This window comes from Rhamphochromis sp. 'chilingali', assembly GCF_963969265.1.
Source record: "Rhamphochromis sp. 'chilingali' genome assembly, chromosome: 14".
NCBI classification, from domain to species: domain Eukaryota; kingdom Metazoa; phylum Chordata; class Actinopteri; order Cichliformes; family Cichlidae; genus Rhamphochromis; species Rhamphochromis sp. 'chilingali'.
Window position 1 is genome coordinate 10,756,461 of NC_137941.1, and position 24,606 is coordinate 10,781,066.

General features: G+C 39.4%; 1 protein-coding gene across 1 annotated transcript; it reads left to right on the forward strand.

The window, feature by feature from the left end:
• The first annotated feature begins 415 nt into the window (after positions 1–415).
• Positions 416–22,586, forward strand: agpat3 (1-acylglycerol-3-phosphate O-acyltransferase 3). Its single transcript, XM_080902658.1, has 10 exons — positions 416–647; positions 14,370–14,427; positions 14,603–14,833; positions 15,487–15,656; positions 15,764–15,925; positions 17,371–17,524; positions 17,619–17,721; positions 18,808–18,883; positions 19,716–19,914; positions 20,211–22,586. The coding sequence occupies exons 3-10, from the start codon at positions 14,656–14,658 to the stop codon at positions 20,300–20,302; spliced, it is 1,134 nt and encodes a 377-aa protein (XP_080758784.1). The 5' UTR covers positions 416–647; positions 14,370–14,427; positions 14,603–14,655; the 3' UTR covers positions 20,303–22,586.
• The last annotated feature ends 2,020 nt before the right edge of the window (positions 22,587–24,606 follow it).

Consider the following 24,606-nt stretch of genomic DNA (forward strand, 5'->3'; position numbering starts at 1 on the left):
TGTACTGAGAGTATAGGGCTGATATGTAATAATGTAGGCAGTTAGTAATAGTAGACATGTTAAAAAAAAAACCCAACTAGTTTAAAAACAGTGACTTTCTTTTATTTTGATGTTACATTATGATATCATTTTTTTAAAACTGAAGATTCAGGTTTTCTTCCCGAAACAGAAAATTTAAGGGGGTAAAACCTAAATTTGATTGGCCAAGAAATCGCTGCACTAGTCTGCTGCGCTGTATGGAGTAAACATATATTTGCAAATGGTAGCAAAAAATCAATAAAAACAGACATTATATGCCTTTATCTGCTCTTACCTGTAACCAAACTTGCAGCAGCGGCGGGAGTGCGCTGCAGTACGTCTGTGTATGTTTTTGTGTATTTTTGTGCATCTCTGTGAAAATGAATGAGGGGCTGGACCGGATGTAGGACAGGCCACCTTCAGATGGGTTTGGAGGAAATGTGGGGCTTTAACCGACAAACAATAGAGCTCCTGCAAATCCTATTGCCTCAAGTCATTTTTATTGCGTCTCTGGAAACCGACGGAGTAGGGCAACGTTTGTTGACAGGCTCATTTTACGCCCCCAGAAGGCCAGAAAGCGGCGAAAAAGTGTAACTAAACCCACCGAGTCCCCAGCGAATAATCTTCAGGTAAGGCTGACACTGGCTGCTAACGAGAACTGGCTAACTAGCCTAAGATAATAACGGGTACCTATTAACAAAGGATGGGGGAAAAGTTGGCAGGGATTAGCAGCTAAAGAGTCAATCTAATAGACGCCATCCTGTCGCCAGAAAACATTTTTTAGCCTCGCTGTGTGGATGTTGCTTATATAGCATGCTAGCTTGTACCGTTAGCACCTGTCTTTCCTGTGCCGCTCGGCTCATTTAGTCGAACCAGTGTTCACACATTTACTATCTCTATTGGCAGTAGCTAAGACAGTTGGGGTGGCTTTTTCTTTAATGTCGTCTTCTTCTGAGGGGTGTGTGTGTGTGTGTGTGTGTGTGTGTGTGTGTGTGTGTGTGTGTGTGTGTGTGTGTGTGTGTGTGTGTGTGTGTCTGCAACTTTGACTTCACAGAGCAGCTAGCTTAACGGCCGCAGCCGAGCCATGTGTGACAAAAGATAAGCCGTGTCAGTGGTAGGATTGAAGGGACCTGCTGGCTAGTTGGTCTCTGACAATCTATCAGCCCAGGCATGCCGCATTTGGTGCATACAGACATCTTAAGCATTTGCATTCAGATACAGTAGGTTGGGCTGCAACACTTTGACACTAAGGTATGATATGCTAGAGTTCATGGTAAACTATGACTGGGTTCATTTTTCGTAGTTAAATGTTGCTATATTGCACCCCCGCTCTGTCACGCTTTACGTCGTATGCGCCAGCTGGCTCAGAGTTGACCTGCGTACAGATCTCGTACGACTCTTGAGGTTACTAAAGTTCATTGAAGTCTGCGGCTGTTTTAACCCGTGCTAACTTTATTCTTGAGCCTCACTTTTAACCAGCTGGACGAGCAGTGCGTGACAGGCAAGTAACTCTCAGCATTTTTATACCAGAACGGGGATTTTTTTTTTTCCCCTTTTTTTAAAATAAACCAGTGTTGATAATGTGACTGCTTGGTGCAAGAGACAGCTTGGTCTCATACTACTAAGAGTAAAACCAGAAGGGCAAAAGGGAAGTCCGTTAATAAAACTTCACTTTTTTATATTAAATATTGAATGGTAAAGTGTGCACCCACTGCTTCACACTGCCATATAGGGCCACTTGTTGGTGTTTATGCATGCCTTTAATTGACCTTGAGAGGAGGATATGTGGACTGGATCACTGCTGCTATTCATTATTTAGTAATTTTACAAGATCAATGAATCCTGTATAAGTCTTGAGCTGCCATTTATGTTTTTAAAGAGCAATAGTGCTCCAGGTCTTTAAGTTTTTCTTTGGACATTGACTGCTCCCCCCCTCATTCTCAGTCCAGTCCTTGTACCTGATGATTTTCAGAGAAATGATATTTTTTGTTTTTGCTTTATAAGTCTCTTAACACTGACACAAATCATTTAGGAATGGGGGGGGGGAAGAGGAACCTAAGGCTGGAGAAGAACCAGTGTTGTTTATTCTACTAAGTTGTTTTGTATAACAATTTTAAATAGTATCTTTAGGCACTTTGTTACTAGAACAAGTTACACTTGTTTAGTTGATTCTACAAAAAATTTGTCAGCATGACCAATGATCCCAAACACGCTGACAATGCAGTAAAAGTGTATCTTCTACAAGCACTAGTGTCATGTTATAGAAATTTTAAAAGAATCACTAGTTCTGCACTAAAATGTAATGGATTTTCTTCCTTTTTAATGGAGGCAATGGTGCTTTTTGTTTAGATGGTGCAGGAGGTGAATGCCAGACTCGATTTGATTTCAGTGTGGGAAAAGGTGGATTTTAAAAAAGGGTAAAAACACTAGTTCCTAGGATTTAAGACAATGGTACAAAGAAAGAAAAGGGAGAAATTCATAAATCCTACCAAAGATAACGACAGTAAGTCAATAAAAGAAGGCTGGGGTAGCTAGGTAAAATATAGCTCTGCCCACTGCTACAGTCAATGCTCAAAAAAACGATATCTCCACATCAGAGTCGTTGGACATCAGATCGGACTTTGTGCTAGGGAGCTGGCAGGTTAATATCCAAAATGGCTGCATCCGGCACATTTACCTGTTAGGTGTATTCTCACTAAAGTTAAAAATAAAATCAGCCTTTTCATAGTTTAAACAGAGTGGGATGCTCAATAAAATAGTGCTACGCTTTTCCCTGCAGCACGCTGTGCAATAAATACTCAAAAAGACAACGGCGGCCGTTACAACTTATGTCTAAAAATATATAGTTTCATGCATCGGTTAAAACACTCGATTCCAGGTACACGACGCCCAGCTGGAAACACTTCACGCAAGTCGAGCTGCCCGAGATTCACAGAATTTACAGAAAATGTTAAATTTTTGTGATTTATATCGTTATCGGACGATAGATGTCTTATATCGGGATATGAGATTTTGGTCATATCGCACAGCCCTATACCTAAAGGCATCGTTGACGTATATATGCTATTAATAATTGAACCAGCTGTTGATCCAAAGTGCAGTGACTTGCTCATTTACAAGTTGTAACCTATTGATCTCCTTTATCTAGTAATCAAGCATAGTATTGTCCTATTGGACTTTGAGACATGTGTTAAGACTTTATCTAAGCAGTGTCATCGGGGTGAACAATGTCAAACTTTTGTAGCATTCATTACCTGCATTCAGATTCAGCCTGGTGCATTCATACTCAAACTGTCTAAGAATTTCACATAACTCTCCCTGCTCTTACTAGTTGACCCTCTTTTTGTTAACCTTTGTAGTCTTATACAGAACAGTGAGGGGAGTAGCAGTATAATATTCCCACCTTTAAATGGTCTTGTGTTGAAGGACCTAATGTTTAAATGATCCAAGGCTCTTTACATCAGCCAGCTTTTCACCTAACCTCAGTGATAAACCCATATGTAGAAGCTTTGCATAAAATGTTTGACTAGATTTCCATAATGCTTGCTGTGATTATTGTAATACTGACACCATGCAAAGGTGAGATTGCTTTATTTTCATAGTTTTAAATGGTCCCAGATGGCTACACAGCCAATACACGTTAGTAGGATCATAGTTTTTTTTTTTTTTTTTTTTTTTCCCCCCCCCACACATAAACAAACCAGTATAAATATGCTAATATGATCATGAGCTCAACCGGCAGGTTCACATTTGGAGCCACATTTTTGGCAAATACAGCAGGTTGAGTTCACCTTTTAATCTTCCTTGCTGTATTATTATTATTATCATTATTCCAGCATATGCTCTTTCCTGTGCGTGCATGATCATAATTAAAGAAACTAAATGCACTTTAAGTGTTCTTTTACCTGCCAAGAATTACATTTGTCTCTTGTGTAGTAAGTGTTGTGGCTTTAAAACACACTCAGTAGTGCTGTGCAGGGATTTAGAGCTCTTCATGCTTTGAAATATGAATGACCTTCATTGTCCAGCTATCACCATATATTTTTATCTCCGTTGGTATTTGGCTTTAACACCCGGTGGTAAGACCCTAGAACTGTACTGTAACGTCAACCTACTCGCTTCAGCTATCACTTGACAGTTTATTTATGCCTCTGTCTGCTAGTTTGTCCGGACCACATTAACTGTGTGCAAGTATCCGAAGCCTTTGGTAACTTGCCTGCTAGCCCTGTGTGCTATCTTTGTGTGGGTGAGTAATGGAGATCTGTAGTAAATCCTTTCCTTACCCAAGGTACTGTCAAGGAAAGAGGATGCTGGCATGGCATATAATATCTCTATATTCAGGTTAGAGTTGCATATGAAATTAATGGGCAACCAGCTTTGACAGGTGGACAGACTTGCCATTGTGTAGACAGAATTGACTAAATGTTTTATTTTATATGAATGCAGTTTACAGAGGTGTTTCATGCTAAGTCTCAGAAAGAAGGATTGTCCATGATATCATTATTTTCACATGACTTGTGATCAACAGGTTTTTAGCTACTAAGCATGTCGCGATGTTAACTGCATCCATCTTTGAAAACTGTCTGTTGTCACTACCAACTTGTTACTGTTAACCGATTCAATAGCCTGAGATTGGTTGTTACAGCAATAAGTTATTGCTGATGTTTCACTGTTTGAAACAACATAAGCAATAGGTGATTATGTGCATTTGTTTGGGGGGGGGGGACCTGTATCCCCAAGGCATGGCAATAATCTGAACTCTGATTCAGGCTTTGTGGTCATTTGTTACAGATCCCATCAAAGAATTTTGTGCTTCCATCAAAGAATACCCACTAGGGCTGTAATAAATATACTTAACTAGTTGACTGGTTTTATTAAGTGGAATTTCAGGTAATCAAGATTAAATATATATTGATTTGTTTTAACAAAATTACCAAAAAAATACCAGAAAATTCATAGACGTCTGTTAAGTAAGGTAAATCAGACTCGTTGACAAATTGTGGTAACGCAAATAGCCATCCTCTGAAGGGTCCATCTTCAGCCAGTAAAAAACCAATAAGAAAACACGACTAGATATCACATGAAGAGATTTTTCAAGGATATTGCTGATCATTTCTTTGAACCCATCACTTTCATGATGCAAGATGTTAGTAACAAGCAGCTTATGGCAAGGTCAATCACAATACAGTAAATTATGATTGGTTACTTTAGCGTAACAATGCTATTCTCTTTACTTCACTATGGTTGGGCAGAGACTAGGCCTTCTCTTTGTTAATGTTAATTGAATGTGACATATCCAGGGTACCCATAGCCTGCTAATCAGCACTAATCTGATACACTGGATTAGAGGATGGGAATGCTTGTAAGACACTGCAAACAGTATGTGTGACTCCTTCCTTTCTGAAGTGAGCTGTCTGTCTTTCTAGACTTCCTTCTGATATTATTTAGCCAAATCTGATAACAATTCATTGAGGTGTTTACTTTATGCTGATTTAAATGAAGATTTATGCTTTTTAATAACTCTCGAGTTCATGGGCGAGTTCATTGGTCCCTGGTAAACTCGTGTGCTGATTAGGTAGTTCCTCCTACAGGTTCTTGGGATCTGACTGTGTTCTCGCTGTCATCATCATAATCTCCCTCTTCCCTTCTGTGGGATTATTATGGCGACAAAGCAGGGCAGCTTGTGACTATCCTCTGCTATCTGCAGGCCTTTTCTTTGTTTTGTTTTTAGTATATATTTTTTCTGGCTGTGAACTGGTGGAATACCAGAAGCCAAAATGCTGAACCAGAGTGCTGTCATGATCTTCACTGGGATCTGTGGGGCGATGGTGTTCATGGCAATGGCCTACTATGTCTACTGGTAAGTTGAATGTGAGACAAGCGTTGTGTCCTGTTTCCCCAGCATATTAAGACGTTAATATGCTGCAATGGTACAACTTAATATGCATCCTACCATTTTTAGGTATATTTTCATGACCGCCAAAAAGGTTTTGGCCTTCCACCAAATATTGAATATTGTTAGCAAATGTGGGGCTTTTTTTCCTTAAGCTTAAAATGTTTATCAGATAGCCAAAAAATAACAGGCAGTGCACAGACTTCTGTCAGGTCAGATTACTTGTGGTTACTTCACCCACCATAGGCAAATTTAGTGCCAGGAAAAACCCAGGTGTTTGCTAGAGACTAGTAGCTGTTGAAGTCCAGCCTAGGCATCATTCGGCTGTTCCCTGCTGTAAGTGGAGCGCAGACGTTTGAAAGCCAAAGTAAGTTTTTATAATTAAAATGCTTTGATAGAGGAGCAGTTCCTGCCAAGATGTGGTTGAACTTTTCCATAATTTAACTAGTGTCTCTAAATGTACATTTCTCATTTTAAAAACTTATAGCAAGCAGCTGGTATAGAAGTTATATTCAGGTAATGTAGAGCAGCAGCAGCTGTCCAGCCTTAAGCAGCTTTAACACAGTCAGCAGTACTAATCTTTCCTTCAGGTTGTGTGGGCTTACAGGTGGGCCCATTACCTTCAGGGAGCTGGACATCCACCAGCTGTTTTTCCTCTATTTTTCTGGATGTCTTGTATGACAGACCAACTTCAATTTCCAGAGTATTTCTATGTTAGTATGTTTGGTTTTTGCACAACAACGTTTTGTTTGACTTAAATCTATGTTGGTGTTTTAAGCTCAGTATTGTTGAGATTCTCATCCTATTGAGGGAAAGGGTGAATGTGAGCATTAACCCTTTAAGACCTACCATAGAACCAAGGCTGCCAGAGCTTGCTTTATATTTTTACATGCTGTAGTGCCATTTTTGGGAGCATTTCAAGTTGCTATACATCAATACAACTGTTATAGCCCAAATTTTAATAATATGTATGCATTAAGTCCATAGTAACTACATAAATTGCAAAAAAAAGTGCAATAAACTACAAAAAAATTGAAAATCGTTTTAGTTTTTTTTTAGTTTTTTTTTTTTTAACATATATTTCTACTTGGAGAAATTTAAGAGGTTTATCCCTCAAAACTTTAATACAAAAAAGTTGCAAGAAATAGTTTACAACAACAAGAAATTTATTTTGAGTGTCTTCATAGTTTTATTTTTGAGATACACCAATTTTTATATACTACAGAAAAAACGAAAAACAATCCTATGATGCAAATTTGCAAAGAAAACAGCATGTGCATCAAAATAAACTATTTTAAGCAGTGCAGTTCGAGTTGTAAGCATCCCAGCAACTATTCAGAAAAGCATAAAGTCAAACATGACTTATAAAAACACCAGTATAGGCTTTTAAGGCCTACAAGTAAAAAACTACATTTTCCACGAAAATGACATCACTTCCGGTTTCGGGCAGGTAATGGCGGACATGCGATCATTCGCACTGACGTCTATTTCAATGTGGGAAGTGTTACGAACAGCTGATTGGATAAGCAAAGCGTGTTTCTGGAACATTATGTTTTTGTTCCTGCAAGCTCTTTTTATGCAATTTTTGCAAAGCTATATGTGGAAGGAAACCGTGACCTAGGACAAGCTGATGGCATAAGATGCAAGTACAACTCCTCCGGTTTCATATGCAAAAAAAAAATAAATTATTGCGCTAGCTCAGCGGTCCCCAACCTTTTTTGCGCCACGGACTGGTTTATGCCCGACAATATTTTCACAGACCGGCCTTTAAGGTATCGTGGATAAATACAACAAAATAAAACTAGTACCGGTAACCGAAAAAAGAAGACCCAGGAAAACAGAGTTAACCATAAAAACGATAACAAAATAAAAGGGTTTAAAGGGTTAAAGCAGTAGTCTTAACACTGAACTACTTACCTAAATAGCTGACATCGAACACTGATCCAATCAGGCACGTGGCCGGCTCACCTGACAGAATGAGTTGCCTTGCCATGGTTTTATTGCAGTACCAATACATTACAGTAGCCAACAGAAAAAAAGTCCAAATAGAGTGAACATATATGTTGTAGAGGACTCGAAGTCATCCTGTCTGTAATGCCTGATTTAGACTTCAGGCCTTTTATAGAACCTACGATGTAACCTATGTGGCTGATGTTAATTACCTTGTGGCGGTGTCTCGGCGTTTAACATCCAGTGCTAGCTGTGATAGATAAATAAATAAATGTGACTTTCTCTTTCAAATGTATTTGTCTCAAATGTTTCCACTTCTTTATACATTGTTTCACATCCGTTCCACTACTTTTAGCAATCTCCCTCCAAGAATCATGCTGACCTTTGTGGTCTTATATTGATGCCATGATTATTATACTGTATATAGACATTTTCACCAATTAATGTAAATCTGCAGTGCAAAAATAGCTAGAAATGTACAGAATGAATTGTGGTTCCGCTCACAAAAGTGAGCTGTGTTGATCTAACTTGTAGTTACATTTCCAGTGAGGTGCACGTCATCTGTAGATTTCTCACTGAATACAGCCTTAGAAGACCAGGTTTCTTACCACAGAACACCGTATGATCATTGTGTTGTTTGAAAAATAAAGTTCACTGCACAAAGATGTTTGAAAAAAATGTAGAAACCATTTACTGTGTCAAGAGTACATGTCTTGTTTACTGGCATGTTTCAAGTCATCTCCTTAACATATTTGTAGAAGGTAAGTTAGATTTTTAGTGATGATCAAGGCTATACAAGTTTATAACATTTAATGCAGTTTAAAAAAGTCTCCCTTAAACCATCTTTGAACATTTAACTGGAACAAAATTAAAATAACACAATAGAAAAACACTTAGTGGCTACCAATGTTAAACCAATTAATTGGCTCCATAAAAATGTTAAATAAAAACTGCATGGAAGTGAATGTGTAAATTATACAGTTTCACATGTTTAGCTTTAAAAAGATCTGCTTATGAGAAAAAGTTAGGGAGTAATAATAATGGATTGCATTTATATAGCGCTTTTCGGGACCCCTCAAAGCGCTTTACAATTCCACTATTCATTCACTCTCACATTCATACACTGGTGGAGGCGAGCTACAGTTGTAGCCACAGCTGCCCTGGGGCAGACTGACAGAAGCGAGGCTGCCATGTCGCGCCATCGGCCCCTCTGGCCAACACCAGTAGGCGGTAGGTGAAGTGTCTTGCCCAAGGACACAACGACCGAGACTGTCCGAGCCGGGGCTCAAACCGGCAACCTTCCGATTACAAGACGAACACCCAACTCTTGAGCCACGATTGCCCCATGAGTTTCCTTTTCCTTTTTTTTTTTTTTTTGGCCAGTTAATTCTTAAATGTGCTGTGTGTCTTTTGATTGCTGGTGTGTAAAATTGAGTTTGTCCTGTGAATCATGGCCGCGAGTTGGAGTTGAGTGAAAGTTTGAGGTGACTCAGTTTGATTCCAGCGCTGCACGGGGAACATATGCTGTGAGTAAAACTGGGACAAAGTTCATGATGTGTGTAGAAGTAACTCGCCTGAGCTAACATGCACACACACTCATAGTCGCTGCGGGTTGCCAACGCAAATTAAGGTTGGGGAACTTCTCCCATCGGCAGCTTGTGGCCAAACATTACACTCAGCTGCTATCAGTGTGCAGAGTTAAATCTTCCAAGAAAAGGTTAAGGCGTTTAGCTGTAAAAACATTAACAAAAGTCTCACTGATTTGGCTTGTAAACCTAGGTTTTTTGTTTTGTTTTGTTTTTTAACATGGACTCACTATTTTACATAAAAAAACACTGTGCTTTCATTTGTTCAATTATAAAATTAGCAGTTAGAAGTTAAAACAGAGAAATAAAAATAATCGTATAAAAATCCTCTTTCGTGCTTCTAATTTGACTGACAGTCACAGGTAAGGTATAAACTTCAAGCTTGAATTGCAGTTTATCAGTAAGCCTATTATAGACTACTTGTGTAGTTGCTATTAATGCTTCGTGGCGACTTATTCTGGACTTCCTCATTAACCACAGTGTTTCTTAACCCATCTCAGCCATAAGACAAATATGCAGTATTTAACTTCACCCTCCCTATCATGCTGTATGCATGACCAAAGGTCACATCTGTAACATAATGCAGAGTTAGTGCATGCTTGGAAAAGTTTAGGGTGATTTCATGTCCAGAGATTTGTAAACACGTTTATGTTGATGGTCTGACGGGACTGAACCAAACTTCTGCAGGTGTGCATTTAAGATTTAATTTTCTTTACACCCAGACTGCTAAATTGATATATATGGTTGCAGTGTGTGAGATAGTGAGTACACCAGATAAGACTTGTTGCCTACACACTGTAATCTAGGTTTGTGTCCGCAATATGGTTGTATGAAAAACTGGTTGGATTGCTCTTCACTGTGATGGTCGTTGAAGAAGTCTGTTGCAGTCTTGGAAAAGGGCTAATGCAGTAGATTGGGTTACTTCATAATTTTGCCTCTTTTAGTACAGTTGTATAATTTGTTGTAATTGATAAAGTACTCAATTTAGAATATAGTTTGTTAGCCCTCTTAACTGATTCACACATTGTCTTCAGTCTACGTTATTTGTGAAGGATGGGTACTGGTTACTAGAGATGGACCGATCCGATATTGCATATCGGTATCGGTCCTATACTGACGTAAATGACTGGATCGGATATCGGAGAGAAATTTAAAAAATGTAATCCGATCCATTAAATATCAAAAAAGCACCTCACAAAACTTGCGACATGGCGTAACTCAGCTCATAACCGTAGCACGTAGGAGCAGTGTGCTCACGTGATAGAGCGGCTGTGTGTATTTGGAGGCTCTCTACCAAACCAGCATATCATCTCCGAGGAAGTTATCCCAGAGAGAAGTAAAGCAAGTGTGTAAGTTCATCTCTGAATGTTTGTAAAGCATTCCCGCGTTAAGCTTAACAACCGATATATGGAGCGACTGCCTCTCTCTCCCTCCCTCTCCTGCTGCTACTTCAATCACGAAACTGATTAATGATCAGCTGATCGGCTTTTCTGTCGCGAGTCCGTCTGTCTTTGTTTTTGGCCCACTTTGCACCAGAAAGAGGAAACCAGCGGCTGAATAACAGCAGCACGTTTAAGCTTGATAATCTGTTGTTAGAATTTATTTAATATAACTTTCTACACCAGGATCTTTTTCTATGTAGCTGACGGCTGGTAACTGTGCAGGGGCGGATCTAGCAAAGTTTGTGTCTAGCTTTTAATAAATAATTATCTGAATCTTAAACCAAAGTTTTAATCTGATGTAAAATATATAGAAGTCCATTACTGTATATAGTAACTGTTAAGTCTAATATATCCTAGTAAGCTATAGTACTTTTTCCTTTGGGAAGACACCACCTGTGCAGTCTGCAAAGATGTTGAATCTATTTAATTATTCTCGAAAAATAATTTTTTTTCTGTGCATTTTTTTTTCACGCTGCATCAAATTAAAGTTGATTAAGTCGATTAAGCATCATGAGGTGGGGGGTGGTTCCCTATTTTATTTTATTTTATTTTTTTGCTGGGAAGTTGCAACCCTATTAGTTAGGTTGCTTAATATTTCTGCTAAGTACTCTTTAAAATACCAGAATAGGAAGGATGGAGTAGGTTTAAGTTTATTAGATTGATCAGTATTGCTGAACTATGAAATATTTTGGGTGCAGTGTATTTTTTTACATACAGGTATAACAGAATAGCTTTAGTGTTGTTTATTTAAACTTGAGTATGAACTTATACAAAATGCAGCAAGATATAAAAAAAAACAGTTTTATTGATTAAAAAAACACTATCAGATTCATATCGGTATCGGCCGATATCCAAATTTATGATATCGGTATAGGGCATAAAGTGTTATCGTGCCATCTCTACTGGTTACACATGCTTTGTATATTTAATGGGAACAAGAAACAAGTCGTTTCGGATAACATGTTGAAGACTGTGGTTGAAGACTGTTGTCATTTGGACGCTCACCAAGCACACAGTGTTTTCTTGTCCCTTGTTCAGCATGCAGGCAGACAGTACACGGCTTCCCTTTTTGCTTGTTTTCTGACACAGTTATGTTAGTTTATGCAGTTGAAAACTCATGTGGATGTTGCTGGCACAAATAGTTATGTTTGTGAAAAACAACTTTAGTTTTGATAATGAGAAGAGTTTTACTTTTACTGCTGAATTAATTCTTTCAAGTTCACTACTTGATTCCTGATTAACTTCAGTTATACACTGAAATTATTTATTCAATTATTTTCCATTGTATCTTTAGAAAGTTTTTTTAGTTTTATTTGGTTCTATATGTTTACATTTAATTTAACTTGGCTTATATGAGGTAGCACTGGAGGTAGAGGATTGCAAGGTTGGTGGTTTGATCTCTGCTCCAGTCTGCATGCCAAATATCCTTGTGCAAGATACTAACCCTAAGTTGCTCTCAGAGTGTGACTGTTAGAAAGCACAAAAGTGCTTGTGTGACTAGGTGAATGAGGCAAGTTGTGTAAAGCGCTTTAAGTGCTCAGAGTAGAAAAGCACTATGTAAGAGAACAACATCTGGTAGCACACAGATTAATGTATTTACATCTTCTGTGAATAATACTGAGTTCAATTCATTTTAATCAACTGGTTATGTGTATTCATAAAGACTTGCATACAGCAGCTCAGAGCTAACTATCGTGCCCTAACCTCAGGGCAATCAGATGTTCCCACTTCATCTACTGGAGGAAAATGGAGAAGCTACAAGAAAATTACAAGCCCAGACAGGACTCAGTAACCCGGGTCTCTGTGTGGGCTTCTGGCTCGTAAACTTAAATTATGTTCAAGGTTGATGATGTCTTCAAAATGCTGACTACTTTATCATTTTTATTTGATTCACCATAGAAGAAGAGATTTGAAACTGTCAGTTCAGTTTTATTTGTTTAAAACATTTTTTAAGATGTTCTCTGTTGAAATATTTGTTTTGCATTTAAGGTTCCTGTCTAAAACTTTGAAATTTGAGGGCTATGCAGCTTTGTACTCCTGTGACTATTGCTGAAAATTCATCCATGATGATGATGATGATATCAGCTCATCTTTGACATCAATTATGTATGAATAGTGACACGTTACTTTGCAAGACTTGTCCTAAAGTGGTTCACATGCATATTGGCTAGGGCTGCCACGATTAGTCGACTAGTCACGATTATGTCGACTATTAAAATCGTCGACGACTAATTTAATAGTCGACGCATCGTTTGAAGCTTTGTAAGATCACAAAGGACGCAGGAATGAGTAGTAGGATTTAAGAGTGTAATAACGGACTGAAACAGAAGATGGCAGCACTGCATGTACAAGGATGCCAGCTGCCGTTAAACCCCGAAGAAGAAGAAGAAGCTGTGTCCCAGAATTCATAGCGCAGCTGTCAACAATGGCGGCAGCTAGTTAGTTTTAACTTTACTCTTATTATTCTTTCTGGGTCACAAAATAAACGTTTAACATATTTTCAGGCGAGAATGTAGCTGTGTAAACCTCAAATATCTGCTCAGTTTATCAAGACACCACATATTTTCAAAAGCGCTCCGACGTTTTCGGAGATGTCTGTTACCCACTAGCTCGTTAGCTAGCCGGGGGCAAGGCTAACTAGAGCCGTGAGAACACCGGACTCCCGGCAAATCGTTTTCAAACCCACCGCCGTCTTTCGCTAGTCAGGTTAAACATATATATATAAGTCACTTAGATAACTTAAAAATGTTATTGTTTGGCTTTCTTTAGTATTTTATTTGTTCCTGAGTAAATCGGTTTGGCTGAGATTAAAGTTATAGTTTTTTGCACAGCTAAAACTGTCAAGCAGACAGCTGATTATCAGAAGTGTGAGACGCTGGAGAATATACTCCGGTGTCCTGTTATATTTTAGAAAGCAAGGAGTTTATTAAACTTCACCGAAACAATCTGCAAATTTCATTAAAAATTAACTACCATCTTGTCTTTATTTTTAGTTAGCACAAACACTTCAAGCTGTAAGCTAATGATAGTTATATAAGACCAGATGCTGCTGGTGCAATAAGCTGTACGCTGTACGTCCAATGGATGATGATCTGATTAGTCGACTAATCGCAAAAATAATCGGTGACTAGTCGACTATCAAAATAATCGTTTGTGGCAGCCCTAATATTGGCATACTGTGCAAGCTCTGAGATACATACATCCACGTAGATGCAATTTTTGAAGCTACATTCAGTGTCGAAACTTGTCTGTAAATACCCGGGTTGGTCAGCCAGGTTTCATAGCCTTCCCCTTTTGATTCGCCTTTCACCCACACTGAAGAACAATATCGGTCTCTGGCCTCCTTATGTTATTAGCTAAAATAATTCATCCTGTTTGAAACGGGCATTATACATTTATTAAATTCTGCTGTAATGGCTCTGCAGTCTAGTCCGACTCCCATCACTGTTGCCTGAGCCTATCCTCTGCTGTTGTTCACAGGTCTGTGGTGCTGGCAGAAGGGCCGTGTAAACGGGGCTTGTAAAAGGACTCCACCGTGGTAAGAGTCACTGTTGCCCTTTTGAACATCTTAAAGCATGTTTGCCTGAGGATCACCTGACACAAACACCTGATAACCTTGTGTTTACACTGATCTGTTCCTTATTTAGTACCCTGCATGTCTTTTTTCCTTTTGCACTCACTGTGCTCACCTTCTTTTTCTGCTCCCTCCTCAGGTTGGTCGTAGTGTATAGAGAGGAGCCCACTCAGCCCTCCAGGCTCCTCAGCCATGGCTCTGCTGGCCTACCTGAAGAGCCTGTTCATCTTGCAGTTGCTGATGGGCTTTGTGTTTGTGGTGAGCGGCCTCATTATAAACTTCATTCAGCTGTGCACCTGCATCCTCTGGCCGATCAACAGGCAGCTCTATCGCAGAATCAACTGCCGGCTCTCCTACTCCCTCTGGAGCCGTGAGTATAGATGATTCTCATGTGTTGCTGCAGGTTTATGTAGAAATGCTAATTGTCTTTTAAATATGTAAACAAGAAAAGGTGTCAAGTGTCGATTCTGAAATTCACAGATTGCAAATAATTACAAATCTGGCAATGGTGTCACATACAATGAGCTGTGTTTGGGCCATCTGTTGGATATTATGCTGTCTACATAGAAAGGGTTTCAGCTGCATTTTCCACTTGAATGTTTGAAACACTTTCTGTGTAGAAGGGCTTTATATTCAGTCTCCTTTTAGCTAAATTAAATGAGTCCTAAGCAGCTACAGCCTCCACAATTTTCACCAGTTACTCATTAAAATTGTCTGTCAGCTGCTTTCTAGAGTCAGCTTTTTGCTGTTAATGACTTCAGCTGCTTTTATTAACCCTATGACAGACATTAAATGTGCTCCAGAGTAATTATCTAAAATTACACGAATCCTAAACGCACAAAGATTTGCTGATAATTCTCTGCAGTGTTGGTAGACTGTTTTGAGGGATTAATATAAATATAATGTAACACAAATATACTTCCATTTAGTACATTGTGTATGGTTTACACTGAAAATGCTCCAAGTGATGAATTTTCTCCTCTAACTTTCTAATGTTCCTGCTGCGTCATCGTCACTGTGCAGAGCTGGTGATGCTGCTGGAGTGGTGGTCGGGCACAGAATGCACCCTATACACCGATCAGGCTACGGTGGACAAGTTTGGCAAGGAGCATGTCATCATCATCCTCAACCACAACTTTGAGATTGACTTTCTGTGTGGATGGACCATGTGTGAAAGATATGGCGTTTTAGGGGTCAGTTGAGCACCACACTTTAAATGATTAACATTTATCAACAGTATTTGCTTTTTTCTTAAGAGTGAAGTCAGAGTTGTATAAAAATGTCTTTCCTCTTTCTTTAGAGTTCAAAAGTGCTAGCCAAACATGAGCTCCTGAAGGTCCCTCTAATTGGCTGGACGTGGTACTTTCTAGAAATTGTTTTCTGCAAAAGAAAGTGGGAAGAGGACCGAAACACTGTCTTCAAAGGCCTAGACAGGCTCAAAGACTATCCTGAATATATGTGGGTAGGTACAGTCACAGTTTGTCTGTCGCCTGGACTGTGGTTTAGGTGTAAAAGTTCATCTTACAGACAACTACTTGTGTCTCAATTGCAACCCAGTTGCTCAATCAAGATTGTGAAATATCCTCTTCAAGATACATAAGTGTTGTGATTCTAACAGTTCAGACAAGGTTGTAAATTCTTTTAAGTTAAACCAGTCGTTGCATCAACTGTCACCTGCAAATTGAGTAATCACCGCACAGCCAAACTAAGATAAGATGGAACATACATAACAAAACATTTCTAGACTTTTAAAGGGAATGATCTATAATCTATCTGATGCTGTAGTTTCTGCCCTTTGCCCCAGTTTCTCTTCCTACTGAATTTATCTTGGCAGTGATACACGAATAGTTCTGAGTACAGCAGCGTTATTTGAAGGGCCTCAACATGAGTTTGTATGTTTGTTTGTTTTCTGTCAGACATCATGAACACAAGTATCCACTGTGCGTAAACAGACTGAATAGACATTCATTATGCTTCAGACCACAAATGCCTCTTTTGTCTTTAAAATAAATAAATAAAACGTACATTTTCTCTACATCCATCACGTTTTACCTGGTGACAGCTTAGGCCTAGAGTAAAAAGCAGGATTTGGGTTTAGCAAGGAATTCCACGTTGGTTTTTTTTTTTTTGTTGGTTTTTTTTTCGTATTTCCATGGTTTGGGTGGTTTTGGTAAATGCAGAAGGTCCTGCTTGTGCAGAGCCACTCTGTGGCTTCCCTAACGACCACAAATTAGCGATACAGTTGAGGAAACAAATGCCTTCCTTGTTTCATCTTCAAATTACTTTTGTTGTTCGATATGGCTTTGTATAGCTACATAATACTTGGTGATGTGAAATAAGATTTGCAAATCAGCCAATAAGTATTAATTATCTTTGTTTTTTTACCTGGCTCTTCACACCGTTTAACACTGTCAGGGTTGTAGCTGAAAGAAAATTGTCTTACACAATATAGTAATTCCAGTCAGATCTGCGCCTGCCTTCATTAAGGAGGAATGCTAATGACAAGTCTATAAACTTGTAAAGATCTAATGTTTTCAACTGCATCTACTGTAATACTGGCTGCAGTAACATAGCTGCACCTTGCTGTTAGCTATGATGATTATCTTGTGCCAAAAACTGCACGTTTTTAATGGACAGATTCAGAAAACCCAGACTGACACAACAAGTTGATGGCACAAACGGGTATCCTGAGTTGACTGTATTTTAGTGTACTGTTAAATTGAGTTGACCTTGATTTGTACTCCAGCTAACAGAAGTAGGGTAGTGGATGGGTCAGGATAAGAGGTCACCTTAAGCTGGAGATTTTTTTTTTTTTTAAATTTTGGTGTGTGTGTGTGTGTGTGTGTGTGTGTGTGTGTGTGTGTGTGTGTGTGTTTTAACACAACTCTTCCTCCTTTCTCTCTGCAGTTTCTGCTGTACTGCGAGGGCACCCGCTTTACAGAGAAAAAGCACCAAATCAGTATGCAGGTTGCAGAGAGTAAAGGCCTGCCCATACTCAAATATCACCTATTACCCCGAACCAAAGGATTCACCACCACACTGCAGTGTCTTAAGGGCACAGGTGGCATTCACGCGCAAGTCACACAAAAACTATGTTCAGAGCATTTCTTTTATTTTGTATTTTGCTTACAGCCTGCTCTTCTTTCTCTCAACAGTAACTGCTGTGTATGATGTGACTCTGAATTTCAAAGACAACCAGACTCCCACCCTCCTGGGCATTGTCAATGGCAAGAAGTACAAAGCTGATATGTCTGTAAGGTAAGCACCGCTGATGCCCGCTCTCTACTTTTGAACAATCACTTTTTGTAATATGGCACTGCACGCTCAGCTGTTTCTTCAAGTAAACTAGAATAAATGAGTTTTAAGCATTTTGGCCTCCTCCCAACTGCATTTTGTCCTGTAATAATCAAAGAGGCACTGAGACTGGCTAGACTCCAGGACATTAGCTTTAATGGCCAGGGTGCTCCCCTGAGCTCGGAGCTTGTTATAGACAGACAGATTGGAGCACTAGTGTGATTTTACTTAAATAAAGCTGAAAGCAGGAGGGTGGTGGACACTTTGTTTTTAGTTTCAAGGTCAGGTTGACTGAAGACGGGTAAAAATACTGTTTTAGTGACCTGAAATCACTTAGTATGATAATGTTCATGTATCAGAGGGAATTGTGTTTGGGAAGAGGGAGGCACCTGGTGGCAAGAAGCTGCTACTACAGACCAAATGTCTTTGAGTTTTTTTCTCTCTTTCGTGTGCGTGCGTGCGTGCGTGCGTGCGTGCGTGCGTGCGCGCAAACTGCTCAGCAGATATGTTTACATTTTTGAATTAACCTGATGGGGTTGTTTAAAAAGTGCCTGAGTGCTGTTTATGTGAATTTATCTCGACAGTGATTATTTTGGTGTGGCTGGCTATGATTGTTGTTTGCTTTTTGTTGTGCTGAATGTGTAGTGGCCTTCAGACACACATTAGCTGCCTGTCATTCCATCAACCAGAATCACGAGCAAAATAATTAACAGGTGGAAAAGGAACAAAACTGGAAAACAAACACATTTTTTGTGCCATTAATAATCTAATGCATCTTTCCAATGAAACCTGATGGACTATAAAGGTCACAGCAATCTACATATTTTTATCTCCTGCTTCTCTATTTCAGTTCAATTTAATACTTTTTGCTTTGTCCATTCCTCCGCAAAATGCTGCGTAAATTAGCAAGGTCTTTTTGAAGTGGTCGACTCTAGCTGCAGGATATCGTCTCATTCATAACTTTATTCATTATTTGCCTGTTTCCAAATATTGAGACACTGAAGGTAAACTGTATCTGCTTCCAATGGTTATTTGCTGTTTTACATCCAGGCGGTTTTCTGTGGAGGATATACCAGACGATGAGCAGGAGTGTGCCAACTGGCTACACAAGCTGTACCAGGAGAAGGTAATCTCACATTAAAGACTCCTAAAATGCCAGATCACTGTTAATTTGGGTTAACAGCTTTGTTGTTTGGGGGATATGGGGGAAGGGGGGGGGGGGGGGGGGTTAGTACCCAGTGTCATGGAAATTTTCCTTCCACTTCCCATTGTTGCTGAAAGAATTCACTGACAAGTTTTTTTTTTTTTTTTTTTTTTTGTTTTTTTCTTCTCTAATTTGATATCAAGCCCAATCTATTTTCCCTCCCAAACATTACCAACTCTTGAACTTGTTAACGTCATTAAGCTACAGGAGGTACACTCAGACACCATAACCTGTGGATACTGAGCAGGTGACAAATTAAAGGATAAACTAAAGTATCTTAATTAGGTGTTGGGTCATGAGAACTCATCTCAGACTAAAGTGTGGTAAATTCCTTCCTTCCAAGAGACGTTACCTCAGTAGGTGTTTTGAAGATCGTGGTAGAAAACTGCTCTATTACTTTGTATGTCAAAAACACAGTTTGTGACTCTGAAGGCCACATAACTGAAGCCATGTTTACACTCAAAACCATTCATTATCCCATAATTTTGCCTGTTGATAGTATTGCTATCCTGAAAAAGACGTTTCTTATGCAGGATGTGAAAATAAAGGTGGTGACGACCCTTAGAACTATGTACCATATCAACACACTGCCCCCCACAGCATGACTAGGGTCAATTTGTTTTTTTTATTTTCTCCTAGAATTCATATCCTGATCTTTATTTTATTTTTAATCAGATGTCAAATTTATCAGCAAATCCTGTCGTTTCAAATCAAATTAAGCACAAAGGTAACCACTATCTTTCCCAACTCCCAGGATGCTTTACAGGAAATGTACAATAAGGAAGGCAAGTTCCCGGGACCCACAATTATCCCACCGCGCAGGCTGTGGACGCTGCTCAACTTCCTGTTTTGGGCAACACTGCTGCTTTCACCACTCATCAATTTTGCCTGCGGAGTGGTCGTCAGTGGCTCCCCTCTCCTCATTATTGGCTTTATACTCTTCCTCATCGTAGGTAGGTCAAACCTTACCTTTTAGACAGTTTGGTGCTCATGTCCTGTTAGTGTTTTGCACTTTTCAAGGTTCTTTTTTGGCACTAATTGTACTTGCAAAAAGAGTAAAGTCTGAGTTCTTTAGCTCCTGTGGTTTTGGGTATTTGACTGTTTTGAAGTTGGTCAGTCATGGATGTATAATTCAACCAGTCACCTGCCCAGAATGAAAACTGATGTAGCTTGTTTCATTTAAAGCTCGTGAGGTTTTTTCCTGACCTGTTGTGTCCCCCCCCCCCCTTCTCCTTTGTTCTCTCTGCAGCCTCTATAGCGATCCGCCGCCTCATAGGGGTCACTGAGGTGAAGAAAACAGGTTCCAGTTACGGCAACCAAGAGGCCAAGAAACAAAACTAAAGTGTCACTCCCTCCTGTGAATGGCCGTTTCTGTTGGCCACCCTGCGGTGTCTCACCCCATCCCAACTCCATTCTCCTCCTACTGTCGAGTCAGTTGGTAGGCTGGGGAGGAGTCCCAGCTGTGAAAACATTATAGAAGCCAGACCTAACATTTCTAGTGGCACTAGAGTGAGGGAGTATAGAGGGTCTGGGGTCCAAGTTCTCTGGTGTATCACAGATTATAACGAGGGGGAGATGCAGCACTGTATTCTCCTGCATCTTTCTAAATCCAGTTAGCCACCACCTCCCCCTCAATCCAGATCCCATTAAATCTCAGTAACACCCAACATTAAGCTTCTAACATGTCTGAGCTCACATGAACTACCACTTCCTACCTCGTTTCCCTGTCACAGTCATCAGCCAATGGGTAGTGGGTGACACGCTGTTTCTTTTTTGTCCACAGAACACGAGTCGATACATATTTCTAATCTCTAACCTCCATCCCAGCGGAGGCGCATTTCCACAACAGCAGTGTGTAACATACAGGACGTCTCCCTCCCTTTTCTCACTGAGTGGGACTTGTAATGGGAATCGGTGCCTTGAGGCCCAGCCTGGTTTTCCTTAACAGGGTCAACTTCACCCAAAATCATGCAGAATTGACCAGTTTTAGCTGTATATAGCCAGCCACATACTTAAGGTTCTTATATGCCTTTGAGCACAACTATACCAGTACAGTGAAGGTGAAAAAGTTGTTTTTTTCCCCCCCTCTTGTAATTTGTAATTATTTTGACACAAACAATGCGATACAGTTCACCTTGATTGTACTGGGATAGCAACAGACGTGCGTGGGCGGAGAATCAAAATTCCACATCATTTTTAGTGGTGTACATGTGGTAAAATCACTGTTCCATCTTACTGCTGTGATTATGATGGTCTGACCCCTTTTACATCCTGGTTTGGAAAGGCTGGTGTCAAACTTACATCAAGGGCTCTGAATGTGAAAACCGTCCTTATCAAGGATACCTACCATCTGTTACAGGTCTCATTTGTACCCCTCAGAACCCAAACCCACAGACACTTTTCAGTTTTTGTTTTCTGTCTTTTTACATTTACTAGCTTGCATACATGTTCTCATTCATTTTCAATTGACCTCCTAAATGTGATGTTAATTGAACCAAACACTGGCAAGGTTCAACATGCCACCCACGCCGATTACCAGTCATGACTCACCTGTCAGTGGAGCCAGAATCCAGGAAAAGGTCACCAACATGTAGCCACACATCTGAAAGCATATTGATTTGCTCTCCTGATATTTAGACTGTAGTATTGATATTTTAACCTTTGCCTTAAGTCAGGCTTGCTCAGGCAAGGGATTGCTTATCCGCCACCCCTTTAAAACAAGCACCAACATCTCACTTGCGTCTCCACCCTCTCTCCCTCCCTCCATTACAGTGATGCATGGTGGAGCAGCATGCATTTGTTTGGTTTGATCCCCCAAACTGAGTAAACAACTTACAGTCCAGTTTTTGTTTTTTTTGTTTGTTTGGTTTTTTTTAAAGGCATCCTGTGTACATCAGTTAAAGACAGCTGCTTAAGCACATACAGTTCTGGATTTTAGCATCCCAAACATGACTGCTTGTAGTTATATCTCAGATTATCTTTTGGCTGCTACAGTACAATACAGTTTTTGAGCCATGTTTCGAGGTCCAACATTAAAAGCTAATGGTAGAAAAAGATGGGGAGGGGGTATTTTTATGTTGTGTGCTCTCCTTACCTTCCCGTGCCACATGTAGTGTTTATCCTACTTTTTTTTTTTTTTTTTTTATATAATCATAATGTCTCAGCAGCTAAATGTCCTATACCTCCCTTTTTCTTTAGTTAACTACAGATTTCATGCAAGCCTTAATTAGTGCTGCTTATGTTTTTGTGTGAAAACATAGACGCTAACCGCTGTGGTAGTGAAGGACTGAAAGTTTTTGTTTAAGTACATAAACATATGTACTAGTAGAGCTGGGAGGTTGGCATGGATGTAATCAGCTCTTGTGAGGAAACCTGTTTTTAATTAATCCACATTTGTACACAGAGATACTTTGAGATTACTTTAAATATTTGTAAAAGCTTTAGGATCCTCACTTGTCTCTTCTATTTTCCATCAAATCAAAACCAACAACCGGATAGAAATTCAGCCCATCAAATCCTCTTATTTAGTATGATTCAGTTTCTTAAGCAGAAGACGCTGCTGAGAAGTGCAAACCAGTATTTGCAAAAACGTTTAACACTGGATGCTTTTTTTTTTTTTTATTATTCAGTAAAGAAATATTACAAATGTCTTTTCTTCCCTCCCCATTTTCTTAATTCCTAAATGCGATCAAATGTGACGTTAAAATTTACAACACTAGATTAGCTGCACGATTTTCTGAAATCTCAAAGATAATCCAGTTAGTGGAACCTCTCGCCTCAGCTTTTGTTTTGTTTTCTACAGCTGTTTTTATGTTTTCTTCAATTTTAAACACTTGAGAATATTAAAGAATTTGATCACAAAGCAACTCCTACTCCTTTGACTTATTTGGATTTGTGTGAGTTTCTCTGTGCATGCAGCACTTCAGGTGAAAGGAACTCAGTTTTGACACCATAGACGACGGGAGGGGTCCACTAGAGTCAACACAGGGATCTGATTTAACCATTTCCACCTTCCATCACTTCTCCATAAGAACTTTCACACAGGCATCCATCCACCGTAATTCATCATAACACATCCACAATTTTCATTTGACATGCAGTATTAAGTCACAAGTGTGACATAATGTGAGGACTGTGTAAACTGAACATATGTATATAACACAAATGATGAATGTCATGCTCACCTTTAGATATTGTAGAGATGTATTTAGCTGCTCTTTAGACCTTTTGAATGACACATTAACAATCGGATGTCCAAGGTGTGACGGGATATCGAGTCTGTATAAATATGTACATTATGTAAATGATGACTATGAGATGCTCAGCTTTAGAAAAGGTATAGATGCACCACAAGTTTATCTTACTAAACTGTGAAGAAAATGCTACAGCAGATGAAGATTTAAACCCAGCTGTCCTGGGTGCAGTTTACAAAATTATCTGCAAAGGTCACACTCAACACTCTGGAGCTGTAAATAGCATCAGCGATGCCTCACTTCTAATTAAACCACAGATGGAACGCTGTACTCACAGTGGATGCTTACAAAGCATTTTTCACAATTTGTAATTAATCATTGTTTCTTACTGTAGTCAGTTACTTTTTGCATGATGTACGATATTGCACAGTCACTGAATCGAGTTAATTCTGACTCAGGGACTCTTACAGACTGGCAATACAGCAGCTGTGGCATTAACTCTGCATCGGAATAATTAATAAAAATGGGTTTCTGAGGAAGCAAAGCTGAAAAAGTGTCATTTTTGCTTTTGTTAAAAGCTGTCTTGTTTGATCAAAAGCCCCTAAAACATTTCGAAGACAACTCGGAGAAGGCAAGACTAATAAATAGTTTTTACAATTTTACAAATCTGATTAAAAAAATGTTTGACACCAGCAGCGACATGAAAATGCGTGTTAACATGAATGACATGTGCTCTGTGCTGGTAGAGAACAAACAGGAGTTTAGGATTGTCCTCTTAGGAAATGATTGAACACCATCCTTGGCCGAAAGATGGTTGACACCAGCAGAGATGTGAAGATGTGACAAACTAGTCTTGATAACGGACTTGGTAAAGTGGTTGTGGTCAGTACCCCTGAAAGACGGGTTCACTATTCTGTTCAAGACCCCAGGCCGGTAAATATGAAAACAGCAGGCTGCGTGGCCATGTGCCCACCAGGACCTCATGGTTATTTATTTATTTTATTTTTTTTGCCTGTCCCGTTTGGCTCTTTTGCCATCAGAATTGTTGTCTAAAGGCAAAGAAAGATGCCCAACGGATTTACTTTACCAAATTGACCATCCCAGCCTTGCCGTAATGGTCCATTTGATTCACCTTTTATTGTTTATTTTATTTTCACTTACTGAATACGGGACAGACTTGACTGGGGGAAAGAAGGGGAGAAAGAAAGAGGGAAAGAGAAACAGCTGAGAAGAGGGACGGGGGAGAAGGGCAAAAGACAAAAACCAACAGAATGGGCAGAAAAATAAGAAAAGAAAAAAAAATGCATATATCAATCACCTGGGTCACCTGCTGAGAAAGAAAAAAGAAAACAAGCAGAAGAGAACAAGAGTAATAGAATAAACAACATCACAATGATATATGGGAATATGACAGTAAATACTAAATATTAAACATTATTGTGCAGCACATAA